The 24690-nt window shown below is 37.3% G+C and overlaps 1 protein-coding gene across 1 annotated transcript; it reads left to right on the forward strand.

Annotated features, from left to right (window-relative positions):
* The first annotated feature begins 6833 nt into the window (after positions 1 to 6833).
* Positions 6834 to 14455, forward strand: LOC149250284 (aspartic proteinase NANA, chloroplast-like). The gene is made up of 2 exons (XM_089453607.1): positions 6834 to 7703; positions 13937 to 14455. The coding sequence occupies exons 1-2, from the start codon at positions 6834 to 6836 to the stop codon at positions 14453 to 14455; spliced, it is 1389 nt and encodes a 462-aa protein (XP_089309733.1).
* Positions 14456 to 24690: the final 10235 nt, after the last annotated feature.

Genomic DNA, 24690 nt, shown 5'->3' on the forward strand with positions numbered 1-24690 from the left:
CGTGTAGGTCAACTCGGCTTCTTCTCTCTGTTCTTTGCTCTCAACTTTCCGCTTCTAACTTACTTGTCTCTCTCTCTGTCAGTTCATGGCTTTAAAGCCAATCTGCTTTATGACTATTCGTTTCCGCTTCCCAGCTTTCTGGTTCCCCTGCCTCTGTCCGTTTGAATTCATCTATTCTGCATCATCATCACTATATAAGGCCTCATAGGGTGGTGGCCACTTGTTTCATGATGAATTGAGTGTCAGTTCTCTTGGATGTTTTCAAAATGACCATTTATTCTGTTAACTCCAAGAATGCCTGCAAAACACGTCCTTCTGCCAACACATCATCCACGTCAGATTTCAAATCCTATACAACTCTGTCTCTTTACCTCATCAGGTCCGGTCATCCATCGGAACGCATTTCCTCCGTCGATCTCGAGCCTCCATATCCTACGCTCTGCATCCATATCGGGCGGGTATGTAACATGACGTTTACCCGTCCGATGTGAGCAGTTTTCTCTCTCTTCCGCCGGACGTGTGGCACCCATTGTGTGGCATCAGGCGGGACTCGGTTGAAACTACTTACCGCTCGAAACCCTTCCGATATTTTGCCAGTTTTTGTGGGCCCGCTTTTGATGGAATCAGTGCGATATCCATTGCATTTCATGATTTTTTGGGTCCAAGCGCTTTGGGATTTTCCTTCTTTGAGGGGTTTGCCCTGCGATCAGAAACTGCCCCCGTTTCTTGAAATGACCTTCTGTTCTGCTAATTCATGACAACGCGCATTACCATGGGCCGATGGTCTACGCGCTTGACCGAGGGTCCTCGTTGCTCCATGCTGATCACAAATTGCAACTGTTACGAGGATATCTCTGATAAGCTCAATCTTTATGAGACTTTGAAACTTTGGCATGAATTTTATAGAGTTCATGAAAACTTAAAGAGTGTTCTAGGATCCTATTCAGATCAACAAAGGTAGCCATCAAACACCCTTAAACATGACATATGTTTGAGTCATTAACCTACAATTTGTCTCCACCTACCTTCAGAGCCAAACCATCAAGATTAGTTAAGTAATTCCTTACCCAAAGTCAATACTTCACTAGATTTGTGACCCTGCTCATTACATGGGTTATGGTGATGCCTTGCCCATCATCACCATGTATGAATAGTGTTCTTTAGTCCAAGCTACCAAGTTCACATTTATGTTGTTCCATTATATGTTCAATGCAAGTCTCAACGAGAGTCAACCATTTGTACTCTCATTTGACCTCTTGCATTAGCCATCTCTATGGGTAGGGTGGGTGTGGTGGGGGCAAGGGTGAGAAGTTAACTTCATTGATCATTTATCAAATCATATGCTGAAAGGAATTTGGTATGCCACTCGGATAACCAAACCATTAGCGATGCATCGAGGTTCAAAATAAAAAAAAATGTGGCTGTATAACAAGTGCATAACATGGAAAGAATAAGGAGTTTGAGATTCCTAAACTTGCCTATGCTAGTAGATATAACTAAATCTTACAAATAAAGGAGCCAAATGTTAGTATGCATGTACAAAATGAGGAGGATTCTAACGGCTCCACCTCTATAAGAGTGACTTAGGCTTCACCAATAGCTCTTGGACTTGTTCCTAGGGCAAGACTAGCTTCTACATGGTGATCTATATCCTTTAGTTGCACTTGCATGCCATCTAACATAAGAAGAATTTCATTCTTCACATAACTTGTCTCAAGGATACTTTTTCCCAACATAGAATTCATCTTCTATAATAATTCAATAGTGAAAAGGTATTGGCTTTGGCATCCATAAGTATGGCTAGTAACCGAGACCCAAGCTACAATATTTGCAAGAATATTAGAATTCAAACAATAGTGATGCTCATGAATAATGTCCTCCTTAACCTCTAGGGGCTTATGCTAGATTTTTTTTTTAGATGTGGTTCAAGGATGGCCGCTACATCCACGGAAAATCTGGGCAAATCAACCCCGAAGGGAACCTTTTAAAGCCCTTCGACCATACCAGCAGGGCCTAACCCCAAGGGCGTTGAGGAGAATTGACTGTGTGATGTCCCGATTGGTGAGGTACTTAACAACGAGACTCGACCAGTTGAGCTAACCCTTGGGGCTTGGCCTTATGCTAGATGTTTGATGAAGTATTGTAATAAAAACTTCATGTCAAGTGAACCACCATGTGTGCCCTGACTATCACTTCCCTTTGGCAATGAGCCTTGTGCCTCATCATGGTGGGGAAATAGAGTAGGAATAGCAATGAGAATGAAATGAGGTGGGGAGAGGAATGATGGTGATGTACATGAATTGATAAGGGGTATGAATTACAAAGGACCAACACCAAAGAAAAGAAAGGATTGAGAGCAGAGTTATGTTGGTTAATCTAACAACTACAAAAGGTACTTTTGGAGCTAGGAAACAAGGGAATTACCAAAAGGAAATAGAGCAGAGGTGAGAAGGCACAAGCTGTATCCATCATGATGAGGAGTTGGAGCATAGCCATAAACATAGGAGAATAAGTGGACATAGACATAGATGGAGTGTCCTACAACATGGAGGTTATCATAACCATGAATTCTAATTGATGAGTAGCTTTTATAGGGAATATAGTGGGCGGTGGCATGGAAAGTCTCCTCCATTCATTGCAAGCAATGACAAATGCCCCACCATCCTCCATGATACATCATCCTTTCTCATGCCATATTTGTGTTAATTTCAAATGAAGGAGAACTATTCTTAAGGAAATTTGTACCAATCCATACAATTAAATTTTATGCAACAAAAAAGAAGTCAAAATTCATGAGTATGCTTGTGTAGTTAGACAATTATATTATGAAAAGTTTAATAATGGTTCATATTGTTCTTAGCCGATATAATAAAGCCAAATTATTAGATGAATATAAAAAATGGTAAAACTAATATCATTGAATTGAAAGAATTTTGTTAATAAAAATAATTTAATTTAATGTTATATTGGAGTGAGATGTCAAATCAATGCATGGACCCATTTTTGTGAGACCCGGATATTGTCAACCTATTTCTTAGTTTATGGAGGTGTAAGGAATAAATAGTACTTAGTTTACAGATGTGTATGTAATAATTTAATGAGTGGAAAAATTAACTATTATTTAATAAATCATTGTCTAACTAACTAAATAAACAATTGAATTTATTATAAATTATTATAACATTTTTATTAGGTGGTTATGAAAAAAACCAAAATAGTAAAAAATATAAATGTGTCCACTTATAATTTCTTTTTTAATTAGGGGTGTTTAGAATTTTAATTTAATTATCTATACTTATTAGGTAGATTGTAGGAATTTAACCTCCATAATATATTGTAGAATATTTTAATAATATATACAGATAAAAACTTAAGATTATTTCCTAAGTAGTTATCTTTTTTTCCCTTTTAATTTAATTAATTAATTAAAAAAATTGTGATATGAACAAGTATCATAAGAAATGAAGTATGACTTTTTTGGCATGTCGTATCGATAAACCATGATATTGTCTCATAGTATTATAGCAAAGCCTATTTACAAATTAAGAATCTCCATGATCAAGTGTAGGTGAATCCCCTAATTAAGAATTTTATTAGATGTATTTTAAAAATCTATACATTTTTAACTTATACATTAATTATTTTTATCATTAAATATATTATTTTTATTTTAAATAAAATTATAATTTAATTAATTTTTATGATTTATTTAAAAAAAATGTTTTGATGTTTATTATAAATTGATGTAATATTTTTTTTTTCTCAGTAAAAACTAAATCTATTAAGAAAACGTATGGTACAATACGTGGTTACAAGCAAGAGAAGCAAGAACATAGGCAGCCGGAAAGGATTGGTTGTCCACCTCGGCTCCTAAGAAAAAAAGAGTGGAACACAATGCTGAGCATGAAGAAACAAGAGGAACAAAAGAGCAAAGAGCTGAACAGAGGACTCTACCCTACATGTGCGGAATCCACTATTCTGCTTTTTTCCCTTTCTTTTTACCAACTTTGACCCACTCAGGAGGATCTTGCTGAGCTGGAATAATTTGCATACTGAGATGAGCCAACGGGGAGGTTTCCTTTTCTGAGTCCGAGGTGGAGGATTCATGGTTCCTTTTCTGAGAGGCTGGTATGACTGATGAAACCACAGGACCTGCCGAGGACGGATCCGGTTCCGTCGCTGCTGCCATATCTTCCTTATTCTCTTCCTCTTCATCGGAGCTGAAGTCAAAATCGTCCATGGGAGGAGGATCATGAGGCTTCCAGCTTTTGGATTTCTGTTTAGCATTGGCTTTCTTCTTTTGGGCTGGCATCGTGGGACAAGAGCTCTGAAGGTGACCTGTATGATGGCAGTTGCGGCAGCGGAAGGCTGTGTTCTCGTAATCCAAAGACTGAGTCCAATGGAAATCTCCAATTTTGAGATTGATCTGGTCCGGGAGACCTTTGCTTATGTCAATTTCTACACAGATTCTGGCAAAAGTGTATAAGCCCTTTTCCCCTCTGTAAACGTCTGTGTCTAATAGGCGGCCTAGAGATTCGACAATCCCTTGAAATACCGCAAAGTGCCAGAGATTCGCTGGGAGGTTTGGAAGTCTGACCCAAATGGGGAGTTTGGTGATAACTGTTGTAGAGGGATCAAAATCTGGGAACCAAGGAGTGAGGAATAAACCAGCTGCACCCAAGAACCATGGGCCACCAGATAAGGCTTTTTGATAGTCCTCATCGAAGGCGAATACTACGATGAAAAATCCCTTTGAGCATAGCAGAACCTTGCAGTTGTTGGTCCAGTTGGATTGGACCAATTGGTAGAGGTCTGCTGTGCGTGGCCATAGCCCATTAAACCTGCAGATAATGCCATGGTCCGCAAAATGCTGGGTTTGCTCATCCAGCGATGGGTGTTTTATTTCTATGGAGGGGGTTTCCTCCAGCTTGTCCACCAGGAAAGGCTTGGGAGCTTGAGCAGGTGGAACTGTTCTCTTAGGCAACTTTGCATGGACAGCGTCTTTATAAGAAAACGCCTCCGCTGAGGAAGACTGCCCTGCAGCGCCCCCTCTTAGACGAAGGGTAAGAGCAATGGAGGAATTTCTTTGAATGCTGTAAAAAGACAGGGGGAAGAGATCCTCGAGTTGTTTACCTTCATGGAGAAGTATCTGTGCTGTAGAAGGGATCCTCAGCTTGATTTCCAGAGCCTGTTTAAGGTCTTGCACTAGATCCGTCGTTCTCACCCATTGTAGCAGGGTTTTGCCTGATATAGGCTTGATCAGGATCTGAAAAGGGGCAGAGGAACCAGAGTTCTGCTTGCCTCTGCCTATCTGAGACAACAGGGTGGCCTTCTTATCCTGTGTTTGCCACAGGAGATTGAGAAGAGAGGAGGCGGGACTTCTGGAGGTGCCGAATATGACATTGCGATCTTTACAAATAGATTGAAAATCTTTTTCCAGAACCGTATTTGAATACTGAGAAACCTGGCTCTGAGCTAATAATATGGAGGCCATATTATAGATCTGCTTTACATCTTTTCTGCCCGAACCCTCACAGGAGTGTTTCGGTGCCCAAGCTTCAAGAAGATGAAAAATAACCTGCTGCCGAACATATGTCCGTAGACCCGAATCGATGAGTAGTATTTCCCCCAACGATTTGATGCAGATCTGGAAACGAGCCATCAGATCTGTGCATAACTCGGTTGTTACAATGCCCCGGCTAGCCTCATTCAACAACAGCTCGCTCAAGCGCATAGATCTGAGGCTGTGAGGGTTCGTTGTGAGAGAAACCCAATAACGTCCTCCATTTTTAACATTCGCTGCATTTTCGAAACCCATAAGCCCTGGTTTCTTTCACATTTGCATCTATTGGCTTGCCAGCGAGGAGAAACCGTGGAGATCCGCGGTCCTTTACATCAGTGGGGAGCCAAATCTCTGCGTCATATGCAGAGGCAATGATTCTTGCAAGGGCTCCTTCGTCAAAGGCCGTTGAGCAGCGCGGACGCCCTCCATTTTCCCTGCCGCCATAAACCCTAAGGAAGAGCCGAAGCTCGACAACGAAAGCGGGAACGAGGAAACCTGCGCTAGCCATTCTTTTAGGTTATTATTCCGTTACATAAATTGATGTAATATTTATAAGCCAAAGGATTTAATTTATATGATAATGCTAATATAAATCTATATATTTAAATTCAAACAAGAATTCAAATTTCATACTTTAAATATATAAATATACATGGGAAGAATATCGTTGTACAGTGAGAAGAGTTTAATGATGTTTCATGTTAGTTTTAGCAAAAATAATAAACCCAAATAAAGTAAGAAAAGTTGATTTTGATTTTGATTGTTGAAAGCAAAGAACATTTCTTTTAAGTTTATAATCAAAACCCATTTTTGTGAGATGGGGATCCCGTCAATCCTTTAGTTTACCGGAGTGTACGAAGTAACTTAACAATAGGCCACAAATCAGCCATTTTTTTTTATAAAAAAACTGGATAACTAAATAAATAATTGAATATATATGAATATATATAAATAATTGAATATATATATATTATAACACTTTCACTGGGTATGGTTAGGGAAAAATAAAATAACCAAAAAGTGTCCACTTGTATTTAAAAACTATTATTAAGAAGACGGTTGGGGAGTTGTTGACACCACGCTCACAGTTTTTGTTTTATTTTCTCAACAGGCCGACGGTTTCCCGTTTGTTTTGATTTATTAAAAGTAGTTGTAATTTATTGTTTTAATGTCAATGTAAACTGGTATAAATTTTAAATCATGACCTCCCATTTTCGCATGGAATGATTTGGTGATACTCCGGGTGACACTGATTCTGCATATCAGAAATATGGCGAAACACGGCATGCTTCTCTTGCTATACATCCTGCACTGTCTCTTCTTGCTGCAACATGCAAATGGAGGTCAAGATATAAGTGTGAAGATGGAGATGAAAATGATCCACAAAAAGCAGTTGAGAAACAGGCATGACATGATACAGGCACTTTTACGTGTGGACTCCATGCAATCCATGAATACTAATACTTCGACTTATCATCACAGGAAGCTCGGAACTTCAGGCTTTGAAATGCCTATAGGCTCTGGTGCACTAGACATGGGTTTCGCTCTTTATTTCGTAGACCTCAGCGTGGGAACCCCTCCTCAGAAGGTTCTCATGGTTCCAGACACAGGCAGTGATCTTGTGTGGGTGAATTGCAATCCCAATATCGGATCAGCTACCGCAAAGCCGCTTCCCACGTTCCAATCCACCAAATCCTCCTCTTTATCATATATTCCCTGTACTTCCAAAGATTGCACTGCAGTTTCTGTACTAGCCCCCAAGACAACATGTTATGGTTCTATGAAGGCGTGCAGGTACAGCCAGGGTTACATGGATGGCACCACCACCAGCGGCCCTTATATCTGGGAAAACATAACCTTGAATTCCACGGATGACAAAGCTAATGTGCCGGGGGCAACAAGGGTATTGATGGGATGTGGAATGGAGAACCAGCCTGCGGGTTCACCTGTGAGCTCCGGAGGGGTGCTGGGATTAGGTCAAGGTTTCACTTCATTTGCTCAACAAACTCTCCCTTTATATGGAGGTAAGTTTTCTTTTTGCTTAAGAGACTATCTGAATCCCCTCACAGTGAAAAACTCGCTGGTCTTCGGAGATATTCTCCAACAGTCGTCCAAGTTTTTAAAGAAGCCCGTTCAGTATGTTAATTTGTAATTTCAAACTGCAGTCGACCATTGCCAGAAACCGTTCAGCCAACCAGCCGGAGAGCTCTCGGGCCAGATTTCCGTCAAAGGGATTTTCCGATACTTGAACCCGAGAAATTTTGGTGCAAACACGTGGATGACCTCTGACGTAACGCAACGTAAGGTTCTCGGGAGGTAAAGCTCAGCAGTTGTGTGCCTTCCGATATTCACCTCCGCCGTCCGATGGGGCTCTTCGTTCTCCACCGTCGATCTCCGAAGCTGCAGCCCGTCCGCGTCAAGTCAATTTAATTTTGCGTGGAGTGGAAGACTATGGTTTGACCGCCGTAGTGAAACTTATGGAATTTAATGTTCTTTCGTAGATTTAGGTGGAGGTTTTTAACATCATTAAGGGCATGTCTTTAATGTAGTGATGGGCATACACTTTATATCTTCTATATGTACACGTTGTCATAAATATATACTATGCGTGGTAGTTTAGGGTAGTTTTTTTTGGTATGCATGATAAATAAAAAACAGTGTGTCGAGCCCGCGTTTTTTTTTTTTTGTAGCTCATGGAAATGAAGAGTGTGCACAGCAGTGCGATAGTTTTTTGAAAAACTGTGATGTAATGTTTTATGCTTGTCATTGAAAATCAGTGGTATGTTTTGAAATTGGTTTATGTAACATCCACAGCAGTGGAAAACAAGAAAATACAGAGACAGAGTTTGTTTAGTGAATCCCTCTCTGCACAGAGGATGAAGCATGTATCAGTCCTTTTGTTTTTAAATCAATAGAATTTTTTTTTGTGACTGTGTAATGTTGTGTTCTGAGTCATTTTGCTTTTAAGAGATTTTCTGCAAAGATCCTGGACAAAAGAAACAGAGCACTGTCTCTGTGGTGAATATTTTATTTGGTTTTGGTATTTCTCCATCCATTAAATAAAAAAAAATTCCAACAGTGGTATCAGAGCAGGTTTAGGCTCTTTGTAGGAGACAAAGAAGCTGAAGGGAGAAGGTTGTTGCAGCAGCAAAACTTCTTAGCCAGACAGAAGACTCAGACATCAAAGGACTCAGGTATTTCAAAAGTTTTTTTTGTGTTGCTGAAGAAGCAGTGATTTGTTTTAAATACACAGTCAAGGAATGGCTAGCACAAGCACTGGTATGGGTTTGTTTAACACCCAGCTCCCACAGTTTAATGGGAAGAACTATGACTACTGGTCAATAACTATGACAGCCCTGCTTGCCTCCCAAGACTTATGGGAAATAGTTGAAGATGGCTTTGAAGAACCAGCAGATGAAACTGAGTTCAATGCATTAACTCAAGGAGAGAAGGATCTGCTGAAGAACAATAGGAAGAAAGATTCAAAAGCCCGTGTGTTGTTGTATCTAGCAGTAGACCAGAGTATGTTTCCAAGGTTAGCAGCAGCTAAGACAGCCAATGAAGCATGGCAAACCCTCAAGACAGCCTATCAAGGCATGGAGAGAGTGAAGACAGCAAAGCTACAATTGCTGAGAAAGGATTTTGAGAACTTGAACATGAAGGAGTCAGATAACATTGACTCATTCTTCACTCATGTGATTGGTGTAATCACACAAATGAGAACTCATGGAGAAACCATTGAAGACAGAAGAATTGTGGAGAAATATTGAGGTCTTACCCTCAAAGTTTGATGCCATAGTCACCACCATTGAAGAGACAAAGGATCTCTCAAGCTATTCAGTTGATGAGCTACATGCATCACTGATAACACATGAGCAGAGGTTGAGTAGGAATGAAAACTCATCTCTTGAGCAAGCCTTCAAGACCCAGATGTCCTTTGGAAGAGGCAGAGGTCAAGGCAGAGGAAACAAAGAGGAAGAGGCAGAAGCCAGAATAGAGGTGGAAGGAACAACTCATCAAATGCACAAGGAAGAGGCAACAATCCAAATCAGAACCAAGGCCAAGGCAGCAGCCAACAAGGAGGACAACATCATGCTCAAGGACAAAGGTATGATAAATCTAATGTTCAATGCTATTATTGCAAAAAATATGGACATTATGCTAGTGATTGTAGAAAGAAACAGCATGATATGAACAGCAGACAAAATGCAAATGTTACAAGAGAAAACAGCAGTCAAGAAAATGTCCTGTTAGCTTGTAACATGGCTGAAACACATAGTGAGGACATATGGTTTTTAGACTCAGGTTGCAGCACCATATGACCGGAAACATAGCCTTCTTTTCTGCCCTAGATAAAAATGTGAAATCAGAAGTCACACTAGGAACTGATAGTAAAGTGTCTGTTATGGAAGAGGAGAAATAAAAAAACTTTCAAAGCAAGGAGAAAGGAAAACCATAGCAGATGTATACTATGTCCCCGGAATGAGATGTAATCTCTTGAGTATTGGACAGCTTGTCCATAAGGGCTACAATGTTTTCTTTAAAAATGATGTGTGCACCATCATGGATATACCACCCAGCGAAAGATGCATTGCTGAAGTGAAGATGACAAGGAACAGGATGTTCCCCTTGAGGATCAGGGCAGATTTGAAAAACAAAAATGAAATTGCAGCAGTTACCCAAGAGGCCTTCCAAAGCGTGCCAAAGGATGAAAATTGGTTGTGGCACTTGAGATTTGGGCATCTAAATTTTGGAGGCCTAAACTTATTGAGCAGAAAAGGAATGGTAAAGGGATTACCATTGATAGAGAAACCGGACAGCCTATGTGAAGGCTGCATTTTGGGAAAACAACATAGAGAAAGTTTTCCATCAGGGAAGAGCATAAGGGCAAAGACACCCTTAGAGATTATCCACTCAGATTTGTGTGGACCAATGCAAGCTCCATCATTAGCAGGCAGCCAATATTTCCTAACATTCATTGATGACTGTACAAGAAAGACTTGGATATATTTCCTCAAGAACAAAAGTGAAGTGTTTGAGAAATTCCAAAACTTTAAGGCATTTGTGGAGAACCAAAGTGGGCTGCACATTAAAGTTTTGAGAACTGATAGAGGAGGTGAGTATATCTCCAAGGAATTCCTAAGATTCTGTAGAGAAAATGGAATTCATAAACAGTTTACAACTCGGTACACCCCACAGCAAAATGGAGTTGCTGAAAGGAAGAACAGAACCATCATGGAGATGGCAAGGAGCATGTTGAAGGCAAAGCATTTGCCAAATGAGTATTGGGCTGAAGCTGTACATTGTGCAGTTTATATACTGAACAGGTGTCCTACAAAAGCAGTCATGAACAAGGTGCCAGAAGAGGCATGGAGTGGGAGAAAGCAAGGAGTCACCCACATGAGAGTTTTTGGTGTGTGGCCTATGCACACATACCAGATCAGCTAAGGAGGAAGTTGGACAGCAAAGGGAGAAATGCATCTTCATTGGATACAGTGATGAATCCAAAGCCTACAGGCTGTACATTCCATCTACCAAGAAGTTCTTTGTCAGCAGGGATGTTCAATTCATTGAAGAGGAAGCTTGGGATGGAAGCATAGAGAAAACAGTGAATGTCAAGAACTGTTTGTCTCATGATGAAGATGAAGAGGAAGTGGCTGAAGTACATCCCCAAACAGCAGCGCCAACACATGGACAGCAAGGGACACCATTGAGGCCAACACAAGGACAGCAAGGAACACCATTGAGGATCAATGAGAGTGCTTCTCCAAGCACACCACAAGGAGGAAATTCAAGTGCATCTTCAAGCACTTGCACACCAAGTGAACGAGGTAAGAAGTTTAGAAATCTAAGTGAAATTTATGAAGAAGGAATGAATTCCTTATTTGCCTTGTATTGTCATGTTGATGATCCTATTCATTTTGAAGAAGCTATTAAAGATAGGAAATGGATAGAAGCTATGGATGAAGAAATGAATGCCATAGAGAGAAACAAAACATGGGATTTGGTTGAGTTACCAAAAGGCAAAGAAGTCATTGGAGTGAAATGGGTCTACAAGACCAAAAGCAATGCTGAAGGCAAGATTGAAAGGCACAAGGCAAGGCTGGTTGTCAAAGGCTACAAGCAGCAGTATGGGAGAGATTATGAGGAGACTTTCGCCCCGGTTGCAAGAATGGAAACCGTGAGAGCAGTGCTGTCCATAGCAGCTCAAAACAAATGGAAAGTCTACCAAATGGACGTGAAGTCAGCATTCCTAAATGGAGTTTATGGAAGAGGTCTATGTGGAACAGCCTCTTGGATATGAGAAGAAAGGTGAAGAGCACAAAGTGTGCAAATTGAAGAAAGCTCTTTATGGGCTGAAGCAAGCGCCAAGAGCATGGTACAGCAGGATAGATTCATATCTATTGGATAATGAATTTGACAATGTGAGGAGAACCCACAGTCTACATCAAAGAAAAGGATGGTAAGATTTTGATTGTGGTCTTATATGTTGATGATGTTATTTTCACAGGTAATGATGATCAGCTCATTAAAAATTTTAAATCAGTCATGAAGGATGAATTTGAAATGACTGACATGGGTTTCTTGAGATACTTCTTAGGCATAGAAGTAGATCAAAATGAAAAGGAATTTTTATATCTCAAGCAAGATATGTAAATCAAATTTTGAGCAGATTAAGATGGAAGAATGCAAGGCAGCCATCACTCCCACAGTGATGGGATTAAAGCTCAGCAGAGAGGACAGCAGCAAGGATTTTGATCCTAGCTTGTATAAAAGCATTGTGGCACCTTATGTATTTAACAGCAACTAGGCCTGATTTAATGTATGCTGTTAGTTTAATTTCCAGGTTCATGGAGAGGCCGAAGAGGCACATTGGCAGGCAGCAAAGAAATTTTGAGGTATGTCAAAGGTACCAAAATGTTTGGAATTCTATATCATGCCTCAGAACATTCAGATTTGGTTGGATACACAGACAGTGATTGGGCTGGAAGTGTAGATGATCGGAAGAGCACTTCCGGTTATGTTTTTAATATGGGTTCAGGAGCCATTTCATGGCTTCTAAGAAGCAGTCCATTGTAGCATTGTCTACAGCAGAGGCTGAATATGTGGCAGCTACAGCAGCACATGTCAAGCAGTGTGGATGAGAAGAATGTTGAGAAGCTTAGGCCAAGAGCAGGCAAAAGCGACAGTGATCTTTTGTGACAATAGCTCAGCTATTGCATGTCAAAGAATTCAGTGTTTCATAAGAGAACGAAACACATTGATACAAGTTTTCACTACATCAGAGAATTATTGAACAATGGAGAAATTGTCCTAGAACATTGCAGGACTCAAGAACAAGTTGCGGACATCTTGACAAAGCCACTTGATCAGAAGAGCTTTGAATTTTTGAGAAAGTGTCTGGGTATGACTGAATGCCCAGCTGTTGAAATTAAAGGGGAGTGTTAAATTTGTAATTTCAAACTGCAGTCGACCATTGCCAGAAACCGTTCAGCCAACCAGCCGAGAGCTCTCGGGCCAGATTTCCGTCAAAGGGATTTTCCGATACTTGAACCGAGAAATTTGGTGCAAACACGTGGATGACCTCTGACGTAACGCAACGTAAGTTCTCGGGAGGTAAAGCTCAGCAGTTGTGTGCCTTCCGATATTCACCTCCGCCGTCCGATGGGGCTCTTCGTTCTCCACCGTCGATCTCCGAAGCTGCAGCCCGTCCGCGTCAAGTCAATTTAATTTTGCGTGGAGTGGAAGACTATGGTTTGACCGCCGTAGTGAAACTTATGGAATTTAATGTCCTTTAGTAGATTTAGGTGGAGGTTTTTAACATCATTAAGGCATGTCTTTAATGTATGATGGCATACACTTTATATCTTCTATATGTACACGTTGTCATAAATATATACTATGCGTGGTAGTTTAGGGTAGTTTTTTTGGTATGCATGATAAATAAAAAACAGTGTGTCGAGCCCGCGTTTTTTTTAGGGTAGCTCATGGAAATGAAGAGTGTGCACAGCAGTGCGATAGTTTTTTGAAAAACGGTGATGTAATGTTTTATGCTTGTCATTGAAAATCAGTGGTATGTTTTGAAATTGGTTTATGTAACATCCACAGCAGTGGAAAACAAGAAAATACAGAGACAGAGTTTGTTTAGTGAATCCCTCTCTGCACAGAGGATGAAGCATGTATCAGTCCTTTTGTTTTTAAATCAATAGAATTTTTTTTTGTGACTGTGTAATGTTTGTTCTGAGTCATTTTGCTTTTAAGAGATTTTCTGCAAAGATCCTGGACAAAAGAAACAGAGCACTGTCTCTGTGGTGAATATTTATTTGGTTTTGTATTTCTCCATCCATTAAATAAAAAAAAATTCCAACACAGTATACCCCTATTCTGAAAGGAGGCACACCCAATTATTATGTTGGAGTTCAAGGAATGGTGATTAATGGAAAGAGTCTTCCCATATCCAGCAATGCTTGGAAGATGGATAATAATTCCGGTAATGGTGGGACCATTGTAGACTCTGGGACTTCTCTGACATATTTCAGAAAAGAGGCATATGATGTAATAATGAAGGCTCTTGGTGCGGCCATTGCATATCCGAGGGCTACAACACAAGATCCCGCGCAGTTTGATCTGTGCTTTAATACATCTGGAGTGAAGAATCTGAAATTGCCCACTTTGTCAATTGATTTTGGCGGCGGGAAAATGTTTAGTCCGCCTTCTGGCAACTACGTATTGGAGGTGGAGGAAGGAGTGGGATGCGTAGGGTTCAAATCCATTAAGGATGGGTCCCCAAATATAATTGGGAATCTTCTGCAACAAAATTTCTTCTTTCAGTATGATGTGCAGAAATCTGTTCTTGGATTTGCTCCAGCTGACTGTTCAACTCATAACTGATGGATGGCTTGTTGTCTACTACTTATCATGTTCCTGCCGTTCCACCCGTTTGCTCAATCATGTTCACTTCATAACTGATCGATAGACTATCTACTGTTGCTGTAAGGGCAAGTTATTGATCCATTTTGTTTTGTAATTGTAATCGTAAATTACTGATCCATTTTTTCTTGTGGGTGTTCATCTCAATGAATAATTGATTTATCAATTTTGCAGCTGTTTATTGCAATAAATAAATAAATGATATATCAATTTCCTAACCGAGTCATTTATCAATTTTGTCACTCATCAAGGGAATAGATAGATGCTATATTTTCTTGTGGGTGTTCCATTCTCTTATTTATGGTATTTGTTATATGTTTTTTTGGGTGAGTTGAGGCACTAGCCCCTTTGCAATGTAATTCAATCTTTTATTTTAAGTATGATCATTTTCTCTTACAAGAAGTACATATTGGGCTTATAAAATAGATTAAATTGAAAAAAAAATACATATTGGGCTTATAAAATAGACTAAATTGAAAAAAAAATGAGGCCTATAAAATGTAAAATTAAATGATATCCAATAATAATGATGCCAATAAGGATATCCAATAATAATGATGCCATGTGTATTGGTAGATGATAACCACATAGTTGTAGAGGCTTATATTCTATGTTTAAATAAATTTCAACCCTCAAAGATCATTGATAAAAAATAGCTCATCAATATCGAAATACATTTGAAAGAGCCAACTAATCGTTTGATTTTGATGCTGTGTATCTTGTTTGAGCAATCACTTTCTCTTTTACATAATCATTTCAAGTGAAAATGGTTCATCTAGCATGACATGACCTACTCCATCCTAATGGGTTATAGGCATCAATAGCCCTCCCAACCACCAATAGAGAAGACATTCCTTCCCATCCATGTACCTTAGACATCAAGTATTCCTGCTTTAGGGATGCCATCAATCCACCCAAATATTTGCCCCAAGGTCTACATAGCTTTGGTTTGCCTTCCATGAACATAGTTTCCTACTGTTGGATTCTTTTTCAAGGAGGAGAAAATCCCTAGATTCAATTTCTATGATAGGTCTACACTTTCTTTGAAGAATCCCCCTAATATATCAATAATCCCAAATGTAACTTTCCCTTTTGATTGTATTTTTAGGAAGAAAAAATAGAAAAAAGATCATTTTAATATTGAACCTTTAATTAATTCTACACGTGTTATGGGGTAACAATGCCCTCAAGGTAGTGAGATTGTTTTTAGTGTTGCAGCTAGTATGAGACAAGGCTCTTCTTGTATGCATCATACATTTTTCAACAGTGCAATTTCATTTTTGGCAATGTTGAATTTTCTTGTATTATCAAAGTTACAAAATGACCCCATTCACAAACACCCAATATGTTTAGTTATTTCTAACTAATTACCTTCACATGTTCCTATGTTTGACAATAGTTCTAGAAAAGGTCCATTTGCACAAATAATTTCTTCACCAAGCAACTGTGAACTGCAGAAGCGAACCAAGAAGTACCAGCAGGCAATCTCCCCGAATGTTGTGTTTGGTGTATCACAGTGTACAAGGAGGCCAACTCGATTACCTAAGGATGGATAGAAACCTAGAGTTTTCCTCCCAATCCGTATAAGCACTTTCTAATGCAAAACCCCACAGTGAGAGCATTCCCATATACTTTACATACTCTAACACCACCCTATATGCCCAAAGTTACGTGGACGAGCTACAATATACTCATGTACATGGAATGAGGTATCACACTCGGATGTATTACAAACAAGTTAGCGACAACTACTTTGTTTTACAACGCCGGAACACGTCTCTATCCTAGACCTCTAAATGTTTTTCGTGTGGTGACAATGCTCCATTAGGTAAATTCAAATAAATTTTAACTTGATCTTCTTTAGAATTTGCCTTTCAAGGTTCACCATGTGATGTATGTTTGCAATTCCTAAAATGCAAATAATATGATAAGCACTCTTTCCATTCAATTTAACAATGAAAATCCTTAGCTAGTAGGGATAGAGTAATCAGATTTTGACAAAGAGCAAGGAGCACATCTAATGCAATTTTCCTAGCTATTCATTTCAAGCATTCACAAACTACAATATGAATGATGCAAGTTTTTCTTTTCGAATCCCTTAATGTTATGATGAACAAAAAAGGAAATATGCACATACAATCAATCAATCTTTAATAAGAACGAAGACTTTTACGACAATTCTATTTCGAAGGAAGAGAAGACTTTACGACACTTTATTTCGAATAAAGATTAATAGACTATATTCTAACTTTGACTATAGACTAATAATGACAAAGAAAACATTAAAGAAACATTAATCAATCAAAGAAGATAAAAATTTGTTCTCTGAGACATGACGTTCATTGATCAATCAACAAGCAAACAAATAGAGAAAAGTTGGCAAAAAACACTTTCCAAAGGTGGGAATTTGACCTAAGATTGATCAACTCAGGTCAACGAGGGCCTAACTGCACTGCAGAGAACTGTCTCTCACTCAAGGGTGCTCTATAGAGCGCTGCCCCCTGACCAAGCCTACGCTGATTTCTGAGAGGCCACTCAAGAGTCATCTAAATTCAATTTTTGACCAAAATTCAATGCAAAAGAGCTGAAATACAATCAATGAAAACAAATAGGGTCTACAAGAATGTCTTAGGAGGTGAATAAGCTACTAGGAAAGGTGATAGTTTCCCCAGTATGGTCGCCAATTTGTTTTGGATAATTTAGCATCTACGGATAAATACTAATTCACTAGACAAGTAGTTGTGCCTAGAACAACACTTTAAAGTGTTTTAGACTTTACCTATAAGAAATAGATAAGAAGAGAGGAAAGCAGAACTACAGGTAGGCCTTCTATGCTCTCTTTTTATCTATTTCTTATAGGAGAAGTCTAAAACACTATAAACTGTTGTTCTAGGAATAACTACTTGTCTAGTGAATTAGTATTTATCCGTAGATGCTAAATTCTCCAAAACAATTAGATAAAAACTTCAAGCTGGTCTCAAAATGTTAGATACTTTATTTTGAGTGTACTGGGGATAAGTTGTTACTAGCCTTTTATTTTGACCTTTCCTTGACATATATTGCTTCTCCATAAGGACTGTAGACCTTAATTCCTCTCAATGTTTCCCAAGGTTGATGGACTATATTTTCTCACATGAGATCGTTCCTGGTCAACTTTTATGTAACTATTGAGGCAAAAAACTCAAATTCTCATCCTTAATCTACATGGGTCTCGAATCCTTCAAATTTAGAGAGACTGTAGCTTTCTATCAATCCTATAAATGCTTTTGGATAGTTAAGTCTTCTTTAATTACTATGCAGGCTTTAAGGACTAGCTTTAGTCCTCAAAATATAACTTGGTCACCTTAATCCCGTGTTAACTTCAAAACTTTAGATTTTGGGATTATTACAGATTTTTGAAATCATGAACAAAGGTTCGATCCTTTTCACATGAGACTCCACTTGGTCCAAAATTGTATACCACACTTTTGGTCCTCGAAAATGATACTTGGCTTTCTTCAACTGCTGTAATTTAGGGTCTAGTTATGTTCCTAATTAACCAGATTTGTGGTCTAATCAATTTTAGAATTGAGTCATGTTAATTTAATCCTCCTTCTAGGTAGATCAGTCTTGAATCCTTCACATGATACTTTTGATTTCCAATCATCAGTGATCATCTAGCTACCTTTAACCTTGACCTTAGCTTTGATACCATTTTGAGAAATCTAGGGTAGCATAGTTAGGGCTTCTTATTAATTCGAATTCTCCTTTACTTGATAATTTATTGTGATTAGTTATTACTTCTTCTTTGTTATTACATTTTTCATCATCGAGACAATTCCCAAAACTTCAAAGACAATGACAGAACGCAAGATATAGGAACTCAGGTAGGGAAAACCCCTATGAAGGGGAAAACTCAACCAATCTTTTCCACTGGTAGATTCAAATTAGATTGAGACAACAAGGACCCAAGACCCAAACAAACAACTTCCTTCACTCCACCAAGTCATCTTCCTAAGTCAAACTGTCAAGTATCAAGTCAAGGAAAATATCATGCAAACTAGGGTTTTGATCCCTCTCTTCATCTTCTAACAATTTGTAGTCTTCCTGCACTTTTTTGGCCCTATAATATTTCAAAGAATTCACACATGTGGTAGAGGACTAGTAACTTCAGGCTTTCGCTTAAGCTTCCCTTCTTCTTATCATAATATAAACTTCTCCTTCTAGTATCTCACACTTATTGTCTATTTCTTAGCTTCAGATCGAATGTCTCGTGTTCATTCTTCAATAGGTTGAATACATTCTTATATATATTATCTTGAATCTCCATATTTATGATGACTTGAAGGATTAGGAAGTAGACTTGAAGGATAAGGAAGCCGACTTAGTGGAGGGGGAGAATATACAAAAAAATATTTTTCCTTTCTTGACATAAAGATCCCAAGAAGGGTCTAGAATATAATAATTATGACAATGACTCAAGACATAATCCTAGAAGCCTAAAATGGAGGCTTGACGTATTGACCATTGACCTAAGCATGAAACCGATGCTTTAATTAGTCAGCTTATTTTAACAATAAGAAAATATTTTTCTTTCTTTTGACAAATACAATTATGAAGGGCGACACTAGTTACATCCTTCAATAGGATGGAGCCTCCAAAAGATTATTTAAAAAGGGAGTGGATGCTTGCTTTACATCAAAACAACAATTTTTTGGTTTTTCCCTTTATGGGTTTCCAATTATATTTGGTTTCCGCACATGTTTCTTTTGTGTGTTCATTTTAAGGTTGTAGTTGAATGTTGTTTACATGTCAAATCTACTTTTCATATGATGTAATACTGCTCATTTAATAAGTCAGATAACTATAAGTCAGTAATGTAAATATTTTTGATAATCACATACATCATGGCATGAATTTGAATAATTTTAAGATTTTATATCTTTTACATTAAAATATCATTATATAAGTTTAAATTTGAAAATGTTTACTATGATGATCAAGTTTCCTTGTTGTAATTACATCATGTAATGTAAATAAAAATTGTGAACAACAAGTAATGAACATTAATACAATTCAAAAACCTTATGGATGTTTGTGATTTGTGTTAAGGATTGAAATTATTTGTAATAGTTTATAATTTACACAGATGAGGGGATGACTATTTTTAATTTCCATGGTTGGAGATTGTACTTGCCAAATTTGAGATTAGAACTAGCTAGTTTTAATTCATTTATATAGTAAAATGAGATTATTTTTTTATTAAAAAAAACAATGCGCGTTATCATTTAGTACTAAAGTTAGTTGAGATGATTTCTTACAATTTGGCCACTATTATTTTTTAGGGTGGTAATAGGGGACAAGATAACTTCGTTGATCATTTAGCAAATTATATGCTCAAAGGCCTACTGTAGGCCTTTGGTATGCCACTTGGGAAACCAAACCATTGGAGTGCATTAGGGTTTATGTTTTTAGAAATTTCAAGTTCAAAATGAAACAAACTGTGACTATATAACAAGTCCATAGTAAGAAAATAACAAGGAGTTTGGGATTCCTATAGTTGTCTATACTAGTAGATTTGCTCAAACTACATACTAAGAGCCAAACGCTTAGTATGGATTCATAAAATTAGGAGGGTATTGAGGGCTCCACCCATATATGAGTGATTCTTCTTGACCATTATCTCTTGGACCTATTCTTGGGGGAATAATGGCTTCAATATGCTTTGCAAGGTGGTCCATATCCTTGAGTTGTAATGCATGTCATCTAACATAAGAATAATTTCACCTTTTGCATCATTTCTCTCGAGGACTTTTTTTTCCTAATATAAAATTCATACGCTATTAAAATCAATAGTGTATAGGTAATGGTTTTGGGGCCCACGAAAAATAGTAGTACTAGGAACCCAAGATATAATATCTACAAGAATTTTAGATTCTAAATGATAGTCATGTTCTTGAATAATCTCCCCCTTAACCTCCCAGAGTTGGTGTTAGATGTCAAGTGAAGTGTACTCATGGTACCTTCACATGAATGCACCACCCTATGTGAACCTAAAACTAACAACTTCCCTGTGACCTTGAGCTTTGTGAGTCATCATGGTGGTGGGAGAAAAAATAGTGATTGAGAATGAAAATATGAGGGGTGAGACCTGCAAAGATTAAGCACCAAGGAACAAAGGATCACAAAAAAATTTATGCTTGTTAACTATTCCCTTTGAAGCCATGATTGGAGCTAGGAAACCAAGCTAGGAAATAATGGTTTTTGGCTAAGGAACGCAAAGACACTGAAATATCTATATTGTAGAGGGAAGTCAAGAAGAAGGAAGTCTTCTCCATCATGATTAGGAGCATGAGTATAACTTGAAACATTTCAGAAGAAGTGAACACAGGGTGGCAACAACAAGGTGATATAAATGCAGTTCCCTAGAGCATTCATGATTTCATAAATTCTAGAGAATATGGATGGGGCATGGTGTGGCACATTTTCTACATTCATTGCAAGGAGTGACATTGTCCCCAATACTTAAATTGTATGTAATAAAAGGGAACTCAATATAAAAGTACAGATATAATCACTTAATATATAGGGCTTAATAAGCCCAATTTTAGGGTAAACATGGTGGTTATATAGGGCTTAACAGAGTTTGAAAAAAGAGAAAATATGTACAAACACACCCTCTACTACATACAAGTGATGATGAGATGAATTTTTATTTTAGAGTGGATGTCATTAAATATTATTTCTAAGAAAATAGGTGTTCTTGGCTAGGTCGATGAAAGAAAATAGGTAATATATAGTCCACTAAGATTGAAATCTTGCTAATGACATGATTTTTGTTGCGCTCATGCATGTGGGTGTGTGCCACTACATGTAAGAGAAGGATTTGGGCCAAGAGTAAGTACTAGGTGCCTTTTATAGAATATATAACTTGTTCTCATTATTAATTAAAGCTAAAGGGTAGCATGTTAGATGCTCAATTCATGATAATAGAATTGTTGGTAGAAAAGAAAATCTTAGAGCATGGTGTATATATTTTTGGTAACCACATACATTAAGGCATGATTTTGAAGAATTTTTTACAAGGTTTTTATATTTTACCTTATAATAAAATAATATAATTTTGAATTGAAAAAGGTTGACTGGGATATCAATTTGCCTAGTCATAATTGTATAAGATATTATAAGTATCAATTGTGAACAAGTTTTTTAACATTAATACAATGCAAGTATTTTATGGATATTTGCAGTTTATGTTAAGGCTCAAAATTATTTGTAATAGTTTATAAATTATAAAGATGAGGTGATTACTCTTTTTAATTTACATTGTTGGAGATTATAGTTGTCAAATTTGTGATTGAATCTAATTAGTTTTGTGATTGGATCTATCTAGCATGACATCTAACATAAGAGGAATTTCATTATTTGCATAATTTCTCCCAACGAGTACTTTTCCCAATAGAGAATTCATCTACTATTATAATTCAATAATGAAAAGGTATTGGTTCTAGAACCCATAAGCATGACCAGTAATATGAATACAAGCTACCATATCTACAAGCATTTAATATTTTGAATGGTAGTAATGTTCTTAAATAATATACCCCTCAACCTATAAGAGATCATGGTATATGTTTGATGGAGTCTAATCTTGAAACCTTTCCGCTGAGGATTTAGCTTTGAACCTGGCAGGTGAATGACCCACTGCATTGTAACTATCACCTCCCATATGGAATTGAACCTCTTGACTCAACATGGTGATGGGAGTGGGAATATTGATGAAAATGAAAATTTGAGGTGTTAGAACTATGAAGGATGACCACCAAAGAGTACATAAGATCAAGAGCAAAGTTATGTGTGTTAATTGTCTCCTTTGAAATCCACGGACGGAGATATAAAACTAAGCCAAGGACCTCAAGTAAAAACATTCACTGGGCCCATTGTGGCAAAGTCAGCAAAGGAATCGAAAGTGACTAAGTTGTCTCTATTGTGACAAGGAGGGGGAGTATAACTTGAAATATGAGAATATGTGAATGGTTGATGACAACAAACATGTGACATAAATGAAGTGCCCTAAATCTTGGAGGCTTTCATGACTACCACGACATATGGATGGGGGATGGCATGACAATTATCCTCCATTCATTGCAATGAGTGGCATAGGCCCCACCACCCGATATGATATGTCATCCTTTCTCACTTGATATTGGTGTTAATTTAAAATCATGGAGAGCTATTTTTAAGGAAAATTCTATTAATCCATACAGCTAAATTCTACGCAACAAAAAAGAAGTAAAAAATCACGCCTTAAATATATGTGCATAGAGTATGCTTGTGTAGTAAGAAAATTGTATTATAGAGAGCTTAATGCTAGTTCATGTTGTTCTTAGCGAAGATAATAAAGGAAAATCAAGTAGCATTAGTTGATTTTGATGTTAAATAAAGTTATTGGATGTATACAAAGAATGATAAAACTAATGTCCATGAAAGCCAAGGGAAATTCTAATAAAGATAATATAATTTAAGTTTATAACTAAGCTAGATCTCAAATTGATGTATTAGACCCCATTGTTAGTGAAACAAGGGATACTTTCAACCCATTTACAAGTTTATGGAGGTGTAAGCAATAATAGTACTTATTTTCAAAAGTGTATGGAGTAACTTAATAAGTGGACAAATCCACCATTTTTCGATGAAAAGTTACCTAACTAACTAAATAAATAATATAATTTCTAATGAACCATTAAATACTTTTAATGATTCTGGTTAAAAAATAATAAAATAACCAAAAAATAATGAAAGTCTCGAGTTCCTTTATGTTCTTTCCTCCTTATTATTCCACACAAAAGTTGAAAAGAAACCTCTTTTCCTTTCTCACAATCGTTAGAACATGGGAAGCATATGAAATTTTTTTCACCCCTTTTCAAGCTCATAAAAAACCTTATGATAAAAATAAATATCCAAGTATACTTCTATCTCTTTTTTAGACTTGTTAAAACTAAATGAAAAAGACACTACCAAGTTCACTTGTCTTCTCTTTCATGATGACAATACAATGAAGTGGATCAACCATATGAAAGAATGTGGGAGTGGCTTGGGGAAGTATTGTCTATCTTTATTCTCAAAGGTAGCCATTAACCACCCTTGAACATGGCATATGTTTGAGTCATTACCCTATAGTCTGTCTCCACTTAGCTTCAGAACCAAACCATCAACATGAGTTAGGTAACTCACCTAAATTTCATAGCTTCCATGAGATATGGATGGGAGATGGTGTGGAAAGTCTCCATTCATTGCAAGGAGTAACATAGGCACCACCACCCCTATGGTATATCATCCCTTCTCACTCGATATTGGTGTTAATTTAAAATCGTGGAGAGTTATTTTAAGGAAATTTGTACTAATCCATATAGTTAAATTCTATGCAACGAAAAATAACTCAAAATTCATATCTTAAATATACGTGTAGGGAGTATGCTTGTGTAATAAGACAATTGTATTATGGAGAGCTTAATGATGGTTCATGTTGGTCTTAGCCAAGATAACAAGGTCAAATCAAGCAACAAATGTTGATTTTGATGTTAAATAAAAATATTAGATGAATATAAAGAATGGTAAAAATAATGTCCATAAAAGCCAATGAAATTTGCTACTAAATATAATTTCATTTCATTTTATAATTGGGCTGATCTCAAATTTGATGCTAAAAGCCCCAATTTTTGTGAAATAAGGGATATCACCAACCCATTTCTTAGTTATGGAGGTGTAAGGAATAATAGTACTTAGTTAATGTAACTCTATGGAGTATCTTAATAAGTAGACAAATCTACCATTTTCCATGAAATGTTACCTAACTAACTAAATAAATAAATAATTAAATTTCTGATGAACCATTAAACACTTTTATTAAGTTTGGTTAGAAAAAATTTAAATAGCCAAAAACCAATGAAAGTCTCAAGTTCCTTCCTATCATTTCCTCCCCATTATCCCACATGAAAGCCGAAGGGAAACCTCTTTTTCTTTATCATGATTATTAAAACATTGGAAGTATATGAACACATTTTCACCCTTTTTTCGGGCTCATAAAAACCTTACAAGAAATTAAAATATACAAGTATATTTCTATCTCTTTTTAAGGCTTATTAAAAATGAATGAAAAGACACTACCAAGCTCACTTTTCTTCTCTTTCATGCTCATAATAAAATAAATAGGATCA

Source organism: Pinus tabuliformis, chromosome 7 (assembly GCF_031772625.1).
Source record: "Pinus tabuliformis cultivar Carrire ecotype Pingquan chromosome 7, CPIR1, whole genome shotgun sequence".
Classification (NCBI taxonomy): domain Eukaryota; kingdom Viridiplantae; phylum Streptophyta; class Pinopsida; order Pinales; family Pinaceae; genus Pinus; species Pinus tabuliformis.

Coding starts and splice junctions, on each gene's coding strand:
- LOC149250284 (XM_089453607.1), top strand. CDS start 6,834: ATGGCGAAACACGGCATGCTTCTCTTGCTATACATCCTGCACTGTCTC. Junction 7,704..13,936: donor TAAAGAAGCCCGTTCAGTAT/GTTAATTTGTAA, acceptor ATTCCAACACAG/TATACCCCTATTCTGAAAGG.